The sequence below is a fragment of the Chenopodium album genome, chromosome 7 (assembly GCF_948465745.1).
Source record: "Chenopodium album chromosome 7, dcCheAlbu1.1, whole genome shotgun sequence".
NCBI classification, from domain to species: Eukaryota; Viridiplantae; Streptophyta; class Magnoliopsida; order Caryophyllales; family Amaranthaceae; genus Chenopodium; species Chenopodium album.
In genome coordinates, this window is record NC_137840.1 from 4,137,336 (window position 1) to 4,156,801 (window position 19,466).

At 38.0% G+C, this 19,466-nt stretch overlaps 1 protein-coding gene across 1 annotated transcript; it reads left to right on the forward strand.

Moving 5' to 3' along the window:
- The first annotated feature begins 10,172 nt into the window (after window positions 1-10,172).
- LOC145639902 (putative CCR4-associated factor 1 homolog 8) lies at window positions 10,173-12,469 on the forward strand. Its single transcript, XM_081691224.1, has 2 exons — window positions 10,173-11,108; window positions 12,347-12,469. The coding sequence occupies exons 1-2, from the start codon at window positions 10,173-10,175 to the stop codon at window positions 12,467-12,469; spliced, it is 1,059 nt and encodes a 352-aa protein (XP_081547350.1).
- The last annotated feature ends 6,997 nt before the right edge of the window (window positions 12,470-19,466 follow it).

The following is a 19,466-nucleotide window of genomic DNA, read 5'->3' on the forward strand; positions in this document are numbered from 1 at the left end:
ATATTTACACAACAAAATAGATTTTATTTTATTTAAAAATTATGTACGGATCCATATATATTGGCCGTATAGCAACAATACAATAATTTTTTTGATGCAAAGCAACAATACAATAATGCATACACATTACACATAGAAACACTAATTTATTTAGAAGGCATGAACGTTACATATACGTTCACAACAATACATACATATAGATATGTAGTGAGATAAAAGGTTTTGTTGAACATACATTCATTACCCATCTTCACATCTAGTGCCTGAGCAACAGACCGTACGAAACCCACAAGCTTCACCTTCGTCTTTGCACGTTTTTTTGCAAGCACCATCAATGCAATGTAAGCCTGAGCAACAGACCCCTTTGCGAAACCCACAAGCTTCACCTTTGGCTTTGCACACTCTTCCGCAAGCACCATCAATGCATTGTAAGCTCGAGCAACAGACCCCTTTGTGAAACCCACAAGCTTCACCTTTGGCTTTGCACAATCTTTTGCAAGTGCCATCATCGCAGGTTGAGTCCGAGCAACAGACCCCTTTGCGAAACCCACAAGATTCACCAAGGTCTCTGCAAAATTTTGTGCAAACAGGGCCACTGAGGCGATTGCCAACATCATCAACCGTGTCGTGGCCACTACCACCACCACCACCTTCAATGAGTACTTTTGCAAGCTCATCAAACTCCATGATGTTTGAGAGCGGAACTGATTCACCCACCATTACAAAGGCAAGGATAATTATTAAACAAGCACACAACTTATTGTTATTCATATTGAATTGATTTCAATGTTTGATTTATTGTGTCGTAAAAGAGTTTAGGGCCTAATTTTATAGCCATGCACAACCCAATAACTGTGTCTAATCTATTTACAAGTGTGTGGTTGATAATGCTTATAATTAATATTAGACACACAAATAACAACGTTAGTAATTTCTTTTTCTCAAGTTTAAAGAGATGTCAATTGTCCAGCTAGTAATAATATGTAGATATTATGTTGAGATGAGAGTATGGTTAGCAGAAGTGCCACATAGCCATTCTCATAGAAAGAGTTAACTTGCATCAAACACGATTCGGCAGGGTAAAAATACAGTCATTCTCAATGAAAGGGTTAACTTGCATCAAACACGATTCGACAAGGTAAAAATATATAGTCATTCTCAATGAAAGTGTTTAAGGTTGCATCAAACACGATTCGGCAGGGTAAAAATACATAGCCATTCTCATTGAAAGTGTTAACGATTGCATCAAACACGATTAAAAAGGGTAAAAATACATAGGCATTCTCATTGTAAGTTTTTTTTTTTACCAATCACTAAGTGACATGTGTCATCTTTCAAAAAAAAAATGACAAGTTACCTTTTTTTTTTTTTTTTTAAAAAGTACCTAATTTACAAGTTATCGGTCACAAAAGATCAATAAAAGTGGAATTATTAAATAATAATCAAAAGTTGGGATTATTCACAGTGAATCGCTTAAAGGTGGGATTAATAAAATCAATTAAAAACAAATTCTTTTTGAATAAACGTGTACTACTATATGTTTTTTTTAGGATAATGCTATCATAGCCCCTAGGAGGCTAGGACTATATATAAGCTAGAGGTTATCAATGGGTGGGCCGGGCCGAGAGCAAAAAAGTAAGTCTATTCCTCGGGTCGGGCTAGAATATGTGTGCCCAAACTACCCGAGCCATGCGGGCTTTTTGGGCTGGGCCAAAAAAATAACTAAAATTGCATAAAATTGATTTCCCAAGCTCGCCCAAATTTTTTATTTTTTGGGGCAGGGCCGGATCCGACCCAATTTTGGGCCGAAAAAATCTGCCCAAAACCCACCCTAAATTGGGCCGGGCTCGACTTGATCAGGTTGTCAAATTTCAAACTGAAACTCGTTTAACTGCCCGAAACAAACCGACCCAAATGAGAACCGAACCGATTAAAAACCGTTTTTAGAAACCGAAAACCGACCCGGACCGCATGTGAATGAACCCGAATCGAACCGATCCGAATAACGTTACACCGTATAAGAACCGAACCCGTTAATGAATCGAACCAGTTTTAAACCGAACTGAAAGCAAACCGAACCGAAAAAGAACCGAACTGTTTCTAACCCGAATTGAAACCGCTTTCAACCTGAAACCATTTGAATTGGGATAAAAACCGTTTATACTGAACCGTTAACAACCCGCAACCCGTTTGCACCGAATTGTATATAAACCGAACCACTTGCAAACCGAATCGTTTATGAAACGGATCGCTTATAAATGAATCGGCTACAAACTACTTACTATAAAGAGAATATTAAAATCAAGTTAAAAGGTGTTTTAAATGAAATTTAATTATGCACACATGTTTACTACCGATTGAGCATTATTATAAACTGAACCGAAAAAGAAGTGAACTAGTTATAAACTGAACCGAAAAGAACAGAACTAGTTATAAACTAAACCAAAAAGAACCAAACCAGTTATAAACTGAACCAAAAAAGAACCTAACTAGTTATAAACTGAACCGAAAAAGAACCGAACTGTTTCTAACCCGAAATCGTTCCCAACTCGAAACTGTTTGAACCCGGATAAAAACCGTTTACGCCGAACCGTTAACAAACCGCAACCCGTCTGCACCGAACCGTTTATTACCCGAACTGTTTACAACCCGAACCGAATTAAAATCACTCAAGAATAAACTGAAACCAAATCGAACCAATAACTATTTAAACCGAACTGCAACCGACCCGCGAGACACTTAAACCGATTTCAAACCAACCCGGTTTAATAACGAACTAATTTCAAACCGAACCGAACCGAACCCGAACTATCAAACCGTTTTTGTCATGAATTTCTAATTTTATACAATTTTCAAGAGTGTTTTAATGCTTATCCAACAAGGCGTTTACGTTATTTTTTTGCCAAATTTGAGCTCAATATGGATCCTTGAGACCGAAAATAGCCCCCTAAACCTTTAACGGAACAATTTCCAACACGCAAATCGATAAAAAAATATTATTAAGTGGAGAGTGGACCCCACTAACTAAATTTTTTAACGGCGGAATAATGATAAGATTACATTAAACAAACTGTATTTTTAAGTTTATAGTGTGGAAATCTAAAAAAGGAGGGGCACATTGTAAAAAAACAAAAAAGAAAAAAGGAAAAAGATGTCGACGGTACTTCGCGAAGGTCCCGCCGTCCCGGTGGTTACTGTTTGCATTCTGCTTCTGACAACTCCAAGCGTTTGCGTTCTAGGGTTGTCCCATCCAGGTATTCTAACTTTTTTGTTTTTAACTTGATTCAAATAATTCAATCGATCTGATCTAGGGTTTTTAAATTGCTTGAATTTTATATTATCGAGTTAATTGCACAAAAAAAAAAAGGATAAAATTGATTGATTAGTTGATTGAATTCAGGTTTAGCCTGTAAAAATTACATAAATCATTTATTTTTGGGGGATTTTGAAACCCAAAAAGTATTTCTTAAGTTTTTGCAATTCATATTTGATTTTGGTTTTATATGTGTTTTTTTCAATTGTAACAATTGTGTCTTTTACTTGATTCGACGTTGGCCGTATTAATTGTATGAGCACAGTTACACACTCATCCACATATCCTTTAGAAATTAGATATCATCATCTTTTCCTATTCTTAGATTATTTTTTTTTATTTTTGTTTGAAATAAAATTGATTCATAAATAAGTCATACCATCTTTTCCTATTCTTAGATTTGTTATTGTTACCTTGTCGAATCGTGAGAATGGGATGAATTGCTATGTCAATACCAACACTTTGAATGAGAATGGCTATGTCACTACTATATCAACATTTTTATTTTATTTTTTTTTTGAATGAGAATGACACAAACGAATGGCTATGTCACTACTATATCAACTTTTTTATTTTATTTACTGTTTGGGTCCTAAAATGGTCATACCCATTTTAGTCTTGGGTAATTCTACCCATATGAGCCTTCAACAGCCCACATATGTACTTTTAGGGCTCACAAACCCACTCATGTACTCATATAAATACCCCTCAATGGGCATAAGGTAAAAGGAGGTCACTCTTATCATCTAAGATGACCATACTCCTCCACTCTCTCCCCTAAACTCCTCTCAAAATATGCATTGTTTGGCAACTAACTTGGGCGTCGGAGGCTCCGCCCCGGGTTCAACCCCCGGGGCTTGGGGTTCATTTTGCAGGTCCATTCAAGGCCCAAATTCGAGGTTCTCAGACACCCCTCCAAGGCCCGGTTAGCTCATTTTTTGCCGAAACAATTTGGCGCCGTCTGTGGGGATACGAGTTCTACTACCCATGAAAATCCACTAATTCATGGCTACCGTGTTCTATCACGAAAATGGGTCAAAATTTCCAGTAAGTTTAGCCCAAAGTCCATTAAACAGTCGTATCTTTCTTCAGTTAAAGCCTTGCTAAAAGCTGAAGTGAGGTATATGAGTAGTTTTGTCGAACTACTACTTAGCCAAGGGTGGCAAAACTCATTTCCACTTTTGATTATTTACTAAACACAATTGCTTCATTTTCTCCATTATTGTGCTTTCTCAAACACATACTGTAATTGAAAAAAGAAAATGGTGGAAAAAGGCAAGTCAAAGTATACTGTAATTTAAGTGGAACAAACTTTGTTCATTGTGCCTCGATATGCACATTCGGTGGTGGCATTAATTAATCTATGGATTTGTTAAAAGCCACCAACGTAAATCCAGAATAAGTAAATACTAAAGCTAAAGATCTTGTCCTCGTCAAATTGCCGAGGTCTATATCACAAGCTTCAAGGCTCGCAACTCCACCACTAGAAGGAGGTTCAGCCGAACCAATTTGCATCCGAGCCGAAGCTAGCCATTGCTGAAGCTTATTTCCTAGGTTCACCCCGCCGAAGTTCGAGCTTCCAGCCGAGGTTCACTCTCGCCGAAGCTTAAGCTCCTTGCTGAGGTTCACCATTGCCGAGGTTAAATTGCTCCATGCTGAAGGTGGTGCCGAAAATTGGTTCATCCGAACCGAAGCTCGCCCAGCTGAAGGAGTTTTAGCCAAAGCCGAAGGTGTCTCGGCCTAGGCCGAAGGTGTTTCAGCCCAGGCCGAACTCAGTCAGCTAACCAAGCCTGAGGCTGGTTCGTCCGAGCCGAAGCTCCTCTGAGCCGAAGCTCCTCTGAGCCGAAGGTGGTTCATTCGAGCCGAAGCTCATTTCAGCCAAAGGTGGCTCATAAGAACCGAGGCCTATCAAGTGCTTCGTGTCTAATTGTCTAGCCGAAGCAAATGATCCGAAGCAATTAGCTTCGACAACCTATCAAAATGCTTCAGCAAAATGAAAATGGCTCTTAATATTTTCAGTCAATATTTTCCTCAAAAAAAAATAATCATCAACCATCCTCACGAGGACGATGATAAAATTAATCATCAATCATCCTCACGATGATGATGATGAAAAAAAAAAAAAAAAAAAAAAAAAAAAAAAGTCCGATCCTTCGGGATTCTTTCAAATCCTTGGATCAAGAAGAGAAAACTCTTTCTATCCTCGGATCAAGAGTGATAAACTCTTTCTATCCCCGGATCAAGAGTAAACTCTTTCTATCCTCGGATCAAGAGTAAACTCTTTCTATCCCCGGATCAAGAGTAAGCTCTTTCTGTCCCCGGATCAAGAGTAAGCTCTTTCTATCCCCGGATCAAGAGTAAGCTCTTTCTATCCTCGGATCAAGAGTGATAAACTCTTTCTATCCCCGGATCAAGAGTAAGCTCTTTCTATCCCCGGATCAAGAGTAAACTCTTTCTATCCTCGGATCAAGAGTGATAAACTCTTTCTATCCCCGGATCAAGAGTAAACTCTTTCTATCCCCGGATCAAGAGTGAGCTCTTTCTATCCTCGGATCAAGAGTAAGCTCTTTCTATCCTCGGATCAAGAGTGATAAACTCTTTCTATCCCCGGATCAAGAGTGATAAGCTCTTTCTATCCCTGGATCAAGAGTAAGCTCTTTCTATCCTCGGATCAAGAGTAATTAACTCTTTCAATCCTTGGATCAAGAGTGTTGCCTCGGATGAACTCTTTCTATCCTCGGATCAAGAGTAATTAACTCTTTCAATCCTTGGATCAAGAGTGTTGCCTCGGATGAACTCTTTCAGTCCTCGGATCAAGAGTAATTAACTCTTTCAATCCTTGGATCAAGAGTGTTGCCTCGGATGAACCCTTTCAGTCCTCGGATCAAACCTTGGATCAAGAGTGTTGCCTCGGATGAACTCTTTCAGTCCTCGGATCAAGAGTAATTAACTCTTTCAATCCTTGGATCAAGAGTGTTGCCTCGGATGAACTCTTTCAGTCCTCAGATCAAACCTTGGATCAAGAGTGTTGCCTCGGATGAACTCTTTCAGTCCTCGGATCAAGAGTAATTAACTCTTTCAATCCTTGGATCAAGAGTGTTGCCTCGGATGAACTCTTTCAATCCTCGGATCAAGAGTAATAACTCTTACAATCCTCGGATCAAGAGTGTTGCCTAGCATAAACCTGAACAAATAAAGTCCTTCGACTCAATTTCTATGAACGAATTATTTGGGAAATTGAAACAAAACCCAACTCATTTTTCAAATAGAATTGGGTCTCGGGGGCTAATTGTTTGGGTCCTAAAATGGTCATACCCATTTTAGTCTTGGGTAATTCTACCCATATGAGCCCAAAGGGCATAAAAAAGGTCTAAAAGGCCCCAAATAAGTCAAATGCATCAATATGGCCTTCAACAGCCCACATATGTACTTTTAGGGCTCACAAACCCACTCATGTACTCATATAAATACCCCTCAATGGGCATAAGGTAAAAGGAGGTCACTCTTATCATCTAAGATGACCATACTCCTCCACTCTCTCCCCTAAACTCCTCTCAAAATATGCATTGTTTGGCAACTAACTTGGGCGTCGGAGGCTCCGCCCCGGGTTCAACCCCCGGGGCTCGGGGTTCATTTTGCAGGTCCATTCAAGGCCCAAATTCGAGGTTCTCAGACACCCCTCCAAGGCCCGGTTAGCTCATTTTTTGCCGAAACATTTACTATATCAACACTTTGAATGAGAATGACACAAAAGAACATGTTATTGTTTTGTAGTTTGAATTCAGACAGTCGAAGGTCTAAATTGGGCAATAGGGAGTGCACAAAAAAAGATTCTAATGCTGAAGTGAGGCCGTATGCAAAGCTAGCCTTGGAGTTCTATAATGAATGCACGGTTAGTTTTCTTGTTATGGTTTTTGCTTTTCCCATTATTTTTGATGACTTTGCTTAATCTTTGTTGTCTTGGCCTGAATTTCTCAGAAAGCAAATTATAAGCTTGTGGAGTCTGGTACTGGTTCCTTGAATTCTGTTGGTGTTGTAAGAGGCTGTATCCACCATATCAACTTCACTGCTAAGAAGAAAGATGTCGCTGATGCTCCAGTCAAGCTGTTTTTTTGCTGAACTGACCTTAACTGGCATTGGGATTCGCCGTGTTACCACTTGCCAATGCTTGGGTCCAGAAAAGGATCTCTTAGGTCTGTACCTTGTTTAATGTGTTTCCATTTGGTCGGTACCATCACTGCCATATATGTTTATGTTTGCTGATGGACTTTCAAACCTCTGATGTTTGGTAATGCAGAGGCTAAAACCGATATCTATGGCTGCTGCTTTTTTTTGTATGGATATCATAATGTATCATCCTAGATGTGGAGGATTCAAGACTGCCCTGGAGAATAATGGTGGAACATATTTCTAAGGATTTCTTGGTTATGTTGTTCAGGAACTACTTTTAATCACCATAATACTGTGGGTATCTATCGTGTAATCAAGTTATGTTTCAACTACTATTATTAGTGTAAACCGGATGTATATAAAAGTTTTTGTAATTTCTTATGATCTTATCTTATACTACGTGTCACTGATGAAGAAAAGTTACAAAAGGTAAAGTGTTAATTATACTTTAAATTATTACTCCACAAACTTGAGAAAAAAGGGAAACTATGACATGAATAATCTCAACTTATATCATATACTCTGTACACAGTAAATATTGTGCATTGATGATCCATTGTAAGGTTGTGCAATACTCGTACTTATTTATTCATGGTAGCTAAATAATATATTATGAATTTATATGTGTATGACTTCTAAATAAAACAATATTTATATCTACATGAATATGAAATTTCTTATGGAGTACATATATCTACTACTTTCATTTGTTTTCAAATTAAAGTTCTTATTACCATAACATTTACTCTTTGCAAATATATTAAAGGCAATTGGAAAGAGAGTACCAATATGGTAAGTTGGTATAACAGAAAGGTGGATAAATAAGAAAAATAGTGTAAAAAGGTGGGTGTTTCACAGTTTGAAAGAGAGAGAGAAAAAAAAAGGGAAATTCTCTTTGGTAGACCTCTAATAATAAACATTTTCAGTGGTCAAATGCAAAAAAAGTTATTATCCTTGGTGAACCATGTTTTAAAAAGTTTTATCAATGGTAACATTAAGCAAGATAATTAGGCATTTCTTAACCATGGTTAACCATTCTAAGTAAAAAAAAGCTGTGATGCCTAAAATACCCCCATCTTAAAATTAATTAAATAAATAAAAAAACCACCACCCTGCCACCACCTTCCCCACCATTCGCCACCATTCCCTCTCCCCCTCCCGACCTCCTACACCAAAACCGACGCCGGCATCGGCGCCCAGCACTACCTTCGCTGGTGCGCCGACCTCCCCTAGTGACGCCCCGCCTCCCCCGCCCCCACCTCCTCTCTCTCTCCCCCCTTTTCGACCCTTCCTATTTTCCCCACCTAATGCCCACCGTCGATCACTCTAACCACCACAAAACCGGCGTCCTTCCCCGACGACCCCCTCCCTTGTTCGCCGGCCAAAAACCCTAAAAAACCCCAAAACACCAGAAAATACCCAAACCCGGTTAGGGTTTCGAAACCAAACCTGGAAATGGGTTTCGGTTTTCTGGTGGTTTTGGGTAGATTTCAAGGGTTTGTGGTGGTTTTGTCGAGGAGGGAGTTCGTCGGGGAGGGGTGTTGGTTTTCGTGGTGGTTTTGGGTGCGATAAGGGCCGCCCAACGAACGGTGGTGGGGGAACTGGGAAAGAGAGGAGGTGGGGCGGGTGGTGGGAAGGCAAGCCGACTGGGGGTTAGCCGCCGACAGTGGTGCTGGTGGCTAGGTGAGGGGTTTGGTTTTTTTTTTTTTTTTTTTTTTTTCCTTTAAAAAAATCTAAGAATGGGTTAACCACAGGGTCAAATTAGTCATTACATCATTAGTTAACCATAGTTACGCTTAAAATGCCTAATTACCTTGCTTAATGTTACCATTGATAAAACTTTTTAAAACATGGTTCACCAAGGATAATAACTTTTTTTGCATTTGACCACTGAGAATGTTTATTATTAGAGGTATACCAAAGAGAATTTCCCAAAAAAAAAAATCAACGAAAACGTGTAAAAAACTATAGGAAATAAGAGTAAGATAGTAAAATAGGTTTGCAAATAAACCGGAATAAGGGAAAAAAATGGACAAAAATGGACAATGTTAAGTTCTATGAACATAGGTACATTTATGAATATAGAGTGTATATATAATACACGCTATTTGAAAAACTAATTAAAAATGTAAATGGATGGATTGAGCTATTAAATTATCATCTTTAACAACGTAACAATTTCTTCTTATTCGTGGTAAAATTCATATCGTAAATATATATAATTGTGGAAGCGTGATATAATTAATATTTAATGTGTACAACAAATTGTAAAAATATTGTACGGAGTATTGAAAAGAAAAAGGCTAAGGTACTGTAAAATAATGAGAAGGGAGCCTAGTTATTTTTTTGAGGAAACAAATTTTTTTTTTTGGAAAACTTACTTAACCCATCACAAATATATACACGCATTAGAATCGAATATAATAGCATAAATGTAGGGAAATAATATCTTAATTTGATTTAATTTCCAAAAATTTCACGGATTATCTTTAACTTGATATAATTTCCAAAAATAATAATCATGATTTGTTTATTTTTTACTTAGGGTGCACGGAAGTGTACACTAGCAGCATAAATTCAATATATACGCCTCATTACATTGAAGCAAAGATAATACAACTTCACCCAAAAACACAAAAACAAATAGAGCAAGACAAGAGTGAAAAGTGAAGAGAGAAGAGTTAAAGTCATGGATTCAACATTATCAATCATTCAAGTACGATTGAATAACTACGATGAAGAGATGAAAAGTCTAACTGATTTATTAGCGCTATACAACAATGTTTGTATTGATACGGGCTTCACTCCATTCTTATGTGTTACACCACGAGGTGCAACCGAGTTGATGAGATACGAAGATATGAAGTACAACACCGGCAATTGCAAGTTGTTTCAAGTCGGGTTAAGTTTATGTGATGATGAAGGGAAGATAGGTGGTTGTTGGCAGTTCAATCTATGTGATCCTCGGACGTACGTTCAAGGCGAAACCACGAGTATATTTCACAAATTCAAAGTTGGATTTCGTAACATTGTGGAAAAATTCCATGGAAAAATCAAGTGGGTTACATTTCATGGTATGTACGACTTAGCGTTCTTGATTAGTAGTGTGCTCGGATTGTCGATACCAAGCACGAAAGATCAATTTCTTGAACTAGTTAAGAGGGTTTTTGGAAGGTTTTATGATCTTAAAGCAATGGTTAAGCACTATGAGAACTACTTGGGTCCTTTGAGTGAAGATGTGTTAGGATTGGGGAAAGTGACTCAAATGGTTGGGTTTAAACTACTCGGAAAGCGTCATCATGCAGGGTCGGATAGCTTAGCAACGGCTCAACTTCTAAGCAAGTTCTTTGAATGGGATTGTTCCAACTCTCGCTTCGAAAATTTTCAAGACTACACAAAGTTTGAAGGGATACTCTACGGCATATCTCCATCTCAAACAAGTAATGCTACTAATATTCAAGAGTTTGTTCATATGCGTCGTCATAATACAATGTATCCTCCTAACGCTCCTATGTTCTTCTATGCGCCTCGTAGTCCATTTTCGAGGATACAAGCTCCGCCGTATACGGTAGTAAGAGATGTATTGGGCATCCCTTATGTTGTTTATGGTAATGTGCCCTCTATGGTACATGCTCCATCATCAAGTGTTGTAGTTTCTTCAATTCCCTTATGTTGTTAATAAGAGATTTTATGTGTTATTCTCTCACTGTTTATTTTTCAATAGAGATAGATTTTTTTTTTCTATTTTTTTTTATTATTAAATTTTTTTGGATAAAAGGATAGAGAACAAAATTAATTTCACCTAATTTTGATAATCCAAAACAAAAGGCAATAATATTACCCAGTAATTTACAATTTTACTAAATCCGTCCGTTTTTCAAATCTAGTTGTCACATTATTACACCTTTTAATTTAGTTGTCACATTTATTAATCATAACACAAAAGGGCAATAAATTGGAGCCTAACTTGTGTGAAAACCATCTCCGAGAATAAGTTTTTTTTACAGAGATGAGTAATCAAGGTAGACGATGGTGAAAGACTCGAGTAATTTCAAGCAGTAAGTAGTTAAGTACCAATCGAGCATTAAAAAGTTTCGCATTTTAATTTGCCTTTTAAAACAATATTCTAAAAGGCTAAGTCGCACAATATATTAATTTAAGAATATTATATTCCAATCTCATGAAAACCGTACAATGACATGTATGAACTAATGAACACACTAATGGTACAAAGTTATATAAATTAGTGAACTATATATACATAGCAATGGATTTGCTTGTTGAGTATACTGTCGCCCATATTCAATTTATAATGTAAATGTAGACTACACACGAACTGTGCACATAACTGCAGTTTTGAAATCTAGCGGAAATTGGAAAGTTGTCCTGGTAATGAGAGATCTCCATGACATTTTTCTGGGGTCATAAATTTGCATGAACAGGATAGTGCCCCTTCTGCGATTCCTTGATCTTCGGATTGCTGACAATTCAACTCCCTGGAGGAGGGAGATCACATGGAGCTCTCCTCGAAGAGCTACGAAGCCAAATGGTGATCCATCCTGAGTTTTTCTTGGAACAGTTGATTCTTTTAACCACCGATTTGATGCCATGTTATATCTGTAACATTTTCAAGTACAAAATGGAATCACACAAGAAAATATAAATTAAGCATTTATGTCACACAAACATATACTCTGTAATAACATCAACCTGTAAATCATGAAAATGTCCAATTATACTTGACAAATTATGAATCAACAAAATCAATTTGTTTGAAAAGGAAAGACAAATAGTTTCTGTTATGTGCCATGATTGCCAGTTATTTGTAGCAATTACATGTCCAGCATTATTTGCCCTTTTCAGTTAGAAGTATTACTCTACATCAGAAAAGGTGTTCTACGAGTAGCTTCTGAGGTTCTACGAGTAGCTTCTGAGGTTCTACGAGTAGCTTCTGAGGTTCTACGAGTAGCTTCTGAGGCTTCATAACTTGCTAAAAAGGTGTTCGCATACATAAGATGCTTTACTAAAGTTCATGTTGTTGAGCAATTAGGTTTTGATGATTATAAACTAATGATGATTATCTATCTAACGTGTATGTTAAGTTGTGCATAGAAAGAGCAAGTTATGCTTGGAACAGGATACAAGGAACCTGAGTAATGACAGGTATATATGTAAGGAACTTGAGCAATATAGGATAAGCAATAGAGGAACAAGAACAACGATAAGTGTTATGGTTGATAAGCATGATGATGGCTAAGGAACCACGAAGGTAAGTATCCTATACATATATAGGTTATGTATGTGTAGGAGTCTTTTAATTTAGTTTAGTTTTCTTTATTGTTTTTATAAATAAAAAACTAACCTTCTGTTTTACTTTGTTATTCTCAGAAGTTTGCCCAGTTTGTCATCATAAAAAAGGGACAACTTGTTGACCCTTATGAGGTTTTGATGATGATGTTAAGAATTGAGCAAACTTCCATTTAATAAGGATTTTCTAGTGTTTTGATGTTTGCAGGTTTAGTAAACTATGAGAGTTGAAGAAGGAACTGAAACAGAGGAACTTTAGAAGATCCATGAGGATACAAGTAAAGTTAGAAGAAGAGTTCCAGAAATGGAACTTCAAGGTGTTCCCTGACAGGAACATACCACGGGTTGTAATGACCTGGATCCGGTGTAATGCTGGGGCAAAGGTGTTTCCTGACAGGAACATATCAACGGGTTGTAACGACCTGGTTCCGGTGTAATGCTGGGGCAAACCCAAAGATCCAGAATATATCAAGACTACAGGATTCCAGAACAAGCGTTTCAGAGAAGCAGCATGAAGACAGAGAAATAGAAGTATATTGCTCTAGGATTCATGTAAGTATGTTGGACATAAAAGTTGGTCTGGAACAAGTCTATATAGAACCAAGGTGAACTCCAAACAGTCAATGAAATTAGAGTGACTGACTTGTCAGGAACTCAGAGACTGTCAGAGTTCAGGAACCTAATAGGAACTTAAGTATGCACGTCGTTAAAAGTCGGTTTTAATGATATATATATTTACCTTATACGTGCATATCTTTTAGGGATTTGGTTTTACTGAATAAAGATATTTATCTTCTAATAAATCCCTTTTGGAAAAAGATAATTTTGTTTAAAAAGTATTTTTAAACAAAAAGATAAGATTGGAATAAAATCTGATTTTATGTTAAGTTTATCTTATTATTATTGACAGATTTTATTCTTAACAAAAAGGATATATTTTCGGAAAACTGATTTTTAGAAAATATCTTTTAAACTTATCTTTTCAAAAAACTTCTTTTTCAAGATGAAATGAATAATTCGAGTGTACTATAAATATTTTCATCTGTATTTATTCAAAGTTGAGGCTGGCGAAGTGTAGTGGTCGTGCTTAATGGTTTTATCCTTCACCACGAAGCTAAGTCAGTTCTCCTGGTCAAAGTTCCTATCAGGTTTTGGTTACAGTACGTCCAGTGAGTTCCAGACAGGTCTCGAGTGTCCAACATATTAGTTTTATCTCTTTATTCATATATATGTATTTAGAGTTATTCTTTGAGATCTTGTAATGGGAAAATGGGTTTGAGTGTTTTGGATTTTGGGGTGAGATTGTGAATTCTCTTAAATTCACGTTTGAGTGTATGAGTTTGAATTCTCTAAAATTTGAGTGGTAGTTAGTCACCCCGAGTGTGTCTTGGGTTGCACAGTGAGTGAAAGGAACCTGAGAGGTGTCTTGGGTTACCTAGGAAGTGTCCTGGGTTAAGGGAGAAAAAGGGTCCTGAGAGGTGTCTTAGGTCTGGTAGGAGGTGTCCTATCATAGAGTCAAGTGTCCGTGGTGGAACTTGCAAAGCAAAGGTCTGTGTAATAGGTTGTACTAGGAGAGTTGCCTATTATAGTGGAATTTGTTTATAAGTCCCAATAGGGCCGAGGTTTTACTTCCAGTTAGGCACTGGATGGTTTCCTTGTAAAACTTGCTGTGTGCTTTAAGTTCCTTTACGTTTTGTTTTTAATTTCCGCATAAGTTCCGCGATTGGAACCTACTACCATTCACCCCCCTCTTGTAGTAGTTCATCTAAAATAACACATGTACTCTTTGAAGCGGGAGGAAGATGTGAGGTTTGCTAAGTTACTCACAGGTACAGCGAGGTCTTATACGCGGGCTTTGTGCCCAAACCTCTACCAAATCTCCAAACACACCTCAAAATGAAAAACAAACACCCACATTTTATTCAACGCATTAGAAATTCATTTAAGGAAAAACACTGCACAAATTGGAGTAGTACCTATTCTGTCATCTAAAGCAACCAAGGAACACCAAGCCATAAGGTCATATAAAATATAACAGGACACCATAGTCAGTTTATCACAAAGGATGTTTTAGGGGATTTTTAATAGGCAGTGAATAATCTACACCAGAAATCTACCTAAGAACATACTGGAAAATGCATGCTACGAGGAATCATGATTTGACTTCAATATCATAAATGGAAATTAATTCAAAGACGATCATGAAAGCAATAGACACGGGAAGATTCTACATAAATATAAATCACATAAATAGCCTTGCATCGTTTAAATATCACAAGAAAAGCCTTGAGCAATATCATTTTAATGCGTTGCCAACTTCAATAGTGCATAAAATATTAAAATGCACATTGCAACACTAGCAAGCATCATCGTATATGTAATAGGCACTAGCAACAGTAGAACCACTTCAAAAGTTTGAAGGGATACATCTGAACAAAGAAACAGAGCCACAAAACAGAATTCTGTACTAAAAAAAAAAATTAAAAAAAAAAAAAAAAAAAAAAAAACAGATACAAATAATCAGCAAAACCTATTCTAGGTCAAAACCAGACTCATCTCTAATCCAAGAATACAGATCAGACTTCTTGACAGCTTTCTGCTGATTATCACAACACTTTTTGTAAATCAAAATTTGAGCTTATTGGCAGCTGATTTTCATTATTGATAAGAATCTGTTAAGATTTCATGTGAGAAACTTTAAAATAAGTCATGGCATAATTAAAAAGAATAAGTATACGCCTCACTTAACTTAATTTAAAATACGCATAATATACACAAGAAATAGAGGATAGTGCTACTCAAAACAGGTAATTTGGTTAAAAGATGGCTAATTTAATCTAAATAACCAAATGTACCCACAATAACAATGCAAACATTCCAACAAATCAAATTTTCACAAACTCTTTCCTTCTAAACAACCTTCATCAGTGGCCAAACCCACACATATTCATGCACCACAACTAGATAATCATAACTCTTCAAATATACTATGACTCCAGTCAACAACAGAAAAAAAGCATTTGCTTAGTAATCCTCAATAAATGCAGTTGCAGTTGCACAGTCTTACTGCACAGTTAAAACATGACATCACTCACATCAGTGTAAGAAACCATGCAAATGTAATAACAAGCTCAAGTGCTCAACTAATCTCTCCCAAAATATTTCATTCCCAAGTTTTATTTACAGAAATATTTAAGTTTTGACACAGTAACACATCCATTGTCATTCCCCTACCCTAATCCTAATCCAAACGGTGTAGTACTATTACTCTACACACAAACAACTGATCCATTCACAATCCTAAATTACAAACAATCACATAATCACCATTACTAAAAATCAGGAAAAGCCCTCTTCTCTGTCAATATCACTCCTCTAAGTCCTCCCTAATCTGACAAGGCGACACTCCAAAACAAACTTCTAGAGTTCTAAGAATACAATATACATAAAACAACAAGACAGGTATCATCTAATTGATTAATTCTAGAGTTCTGATTTGCTGGGTATTCATGACCAGCTAGTAATATATTGACTTTCCTTTCTTGCTTAAAAAAAAAAAAGATTAAACTTGAACATTCGTAGCAACACACTCCATCCCCAACATAAACACATATACTATTTAATTTAAAAATAAAATAGTATTATGACAAAAGAACACAAAACACTTACATATATCTAACCCATTTAAACAAATTTTTAAAAAAATATTTAAAAAAAAAAAAGAAAAAGAAAAAAACACGAAAAGCTAACAGAGGCAACCGCCCAACAGTCCAACACCCTAACCCACCCTCTTTAATGTTTTAATTAATACATGTATCTAACTAGTGTATCTAATTATTATTATTATTATTATTATTATTATTATTATTATTATTATTATTATTATCATTATCATTATCATTATTATCATTATTATCATCATTATCATTATTATTATTATTATATCTCAAAAACAAAAGTCATACAACCTACAATAAATTAATTAGTGGGAAGCCGAGATACAATCTGGACCCCCATTCCTCTAGCTATTGCAAATCCTACCCTAGTGAAGATATGAGCTGCAGCACGAGCCCCAATGTCTTGCGTTGTCGAGAACCTCTGAATCCGCTTTAGTAACGCAACAGCCTCTTTCTCTAATTCCCCAAGCGAAGAAAAGGAGAAGGGAATGAAACCATATCCAATCGCCTGACATCGAGCTTCATACTTAACCCGCTTCCGATGAGCTGCATCAGCCACAACCCGCCCAGGAATGAAGTCAGATAGCCCTGACTGTGTCAAAGGAGAAGACCCTGTCAAATCAACACAGACATCGCGACCACGATCCCATGAATACAGTAACACATCCGCGGGTCTGAGGGCCTCGTCGTTCCCTCCGATCAACCTTTTTTCTCGCTAAAATCCCAGAATGATAGCAAACATCAACAAGGGTATCCCGAACAACATTATGCCGATGTTTAATACCCACAATACCAGCACAAGACACCGCGTGATCACCGAAAATATCTCCAGCAAAAACCCTCGAACAAGCAGAGCACAACGTCGAGATAGAGAACAATGGAACACCCAACCGATAGGACAACACACAGCGATAAGTCTTGGCGTTCATCGTCTGACCCAACCTTGAAATAGGAACCGCCTGAAGCCAAGCAGAGGTGTGATCACCCTGCTATGATTTCCATAATGTTGATTGTCGAGGAGTTAAAGAATAAGCAGATTCTGCAGAAGCGGTAACCTTTGTGAAATATATATCTGCCAATTTCGTCATGAGTTTAGGGGCAGCAACCTCACTAGGATTACTCAAAACGTTAGACTCCACTATTCCATTAAACAGACTCAACGCATCCTCAAAGGCTCGTCCAAGACCAACAATGCCAGCATGCCGAAGAAGTTGTGTCTGCAACCCAGCAGACTGTAACCGAGAAGCAAGAAAAGCATAGTGACGAACATCACCTGCAGAATAAACACCAAGCCCTCCAAACGCAAATGGTAAGGTGGCAAGTCGCCACTGCCAATCACCAAACCCAGGCCCCGAAGCAGTAACAATACGCTCCAAGGAAGATCGAAGAGCTCCGTCAAAAGTGCGCTGAGCCACCTCAAAAGTACTAAGAGGACAAGTACGCAATGCAAAGTAGAGTTTTGAAACTCTAGTACATGCCCTAAGTAACAACAGCTCACACTGAGGATCATCGAGCATAGCGACCTTATCCATAAGGGCAATGGTCTTGGTCACCCTCTGCATCACAAGCTCACCACTAAAACCAGAATCGGAACTAGCGGGACCTCCAAGCAACCTAACACCACGCAAAGGTCAAGCAATATTAGGTGGAAAGACACCCACCAGCCTACTTCGAGGGTCTTCTGTAGGCCAGAAAACTTCAGTTTTTTCCACATTAAGACATAACCTAGAACGAGGTCCTTCCTCCATAATCAACTGCACAACTTGCCCCACCACCAAAGTGTCACCAATAATCGTGTCGTCATCTAAATACCAAGCCTGAAGACATACATCAAAAGTCTCTCTGATTTTACACACCAGGGGTTGTAAAACAAAAAAAAAAAAAGCAAAGGACCAAGGGGATCACCCTGCTGCACCCGTTGAGACGACCATAAGGTTTGGTCCCCATAGTACAACTTGGCTGGATTAGAATAGCAGAATTCTACCCATCGCAAAATGCCCGGACAACGACGACGTACCTCACGTAACATGACCGAACGATCAACCAGATTGAAGGCATTTTGAAAATCCACCAACAACTAACATAGATAGACCAACATCAGAACCACGGTCCTCAATCAACCGATTCACCGCATGAAGAATTGCCTCACCACCTGAAGAAACCCAACACCAAATTGAAGGCCATCAAAGTAACTCCCTAAAGACTGACCAACCATAACAGCACCCACCTTCGAAACGAGACGCCGCCAAACCGTACCCACAACAATAGGACGGATACCACCACCAGGCTTGACAAGTGGCGTAAGAGAAGCACTAGCAATGTACTCTCCTAATTCCATGGGACATCTCCCATCTAGAAAGAGATTAACCACCCCGGTAATAGAGTCAACCAACTCATTTGAGACTCCCACAGCTGCACCACTCAAGCAATCCATAAGATGTTGAGCACGCAAACCATCCCTACCACATGATGTGCCACGAGGGAAACTCCTAATCCGATCCAAAACAACAGCAGAAGTCGTAACGAGATGAAGGTGATCAATAGGTATATCAGGCAAGGATGGAGCTGGAGATGAAGGGTGCTTTGACTGTAAATCTGCAAGAGTGGAGTCATTATAAGGTGCAACGCCTGAAGAAGAAAGAACCCGAACTGCAGCAGTGTAATGGCCATCGCAAATCTTCCTACGACACTGCTTAATATTACGCTCTTCCAAATCAATGTCCTCATCATCAACCGTCGACAAAGTAGGAGAATCCTCTGCCAAAATTTCCCTCACAAGCTGCAAATTACCACCCGCTACACTCCAAGAACAAATAGCACGGGAAATACTCTCTTCTTGATGCCGACGTCTTACCGAAGACCGAGACTCACGACTACTCCGCGGACGAAAGATTTTAAGGATGCGAAGAGGTAACACCAACAAAGAGACCCAATTAGAAATGTCATCAGGCTTAGAGACCACCTTATCAAGAGCACCTTTCAGAACCCGAGAAAACCCA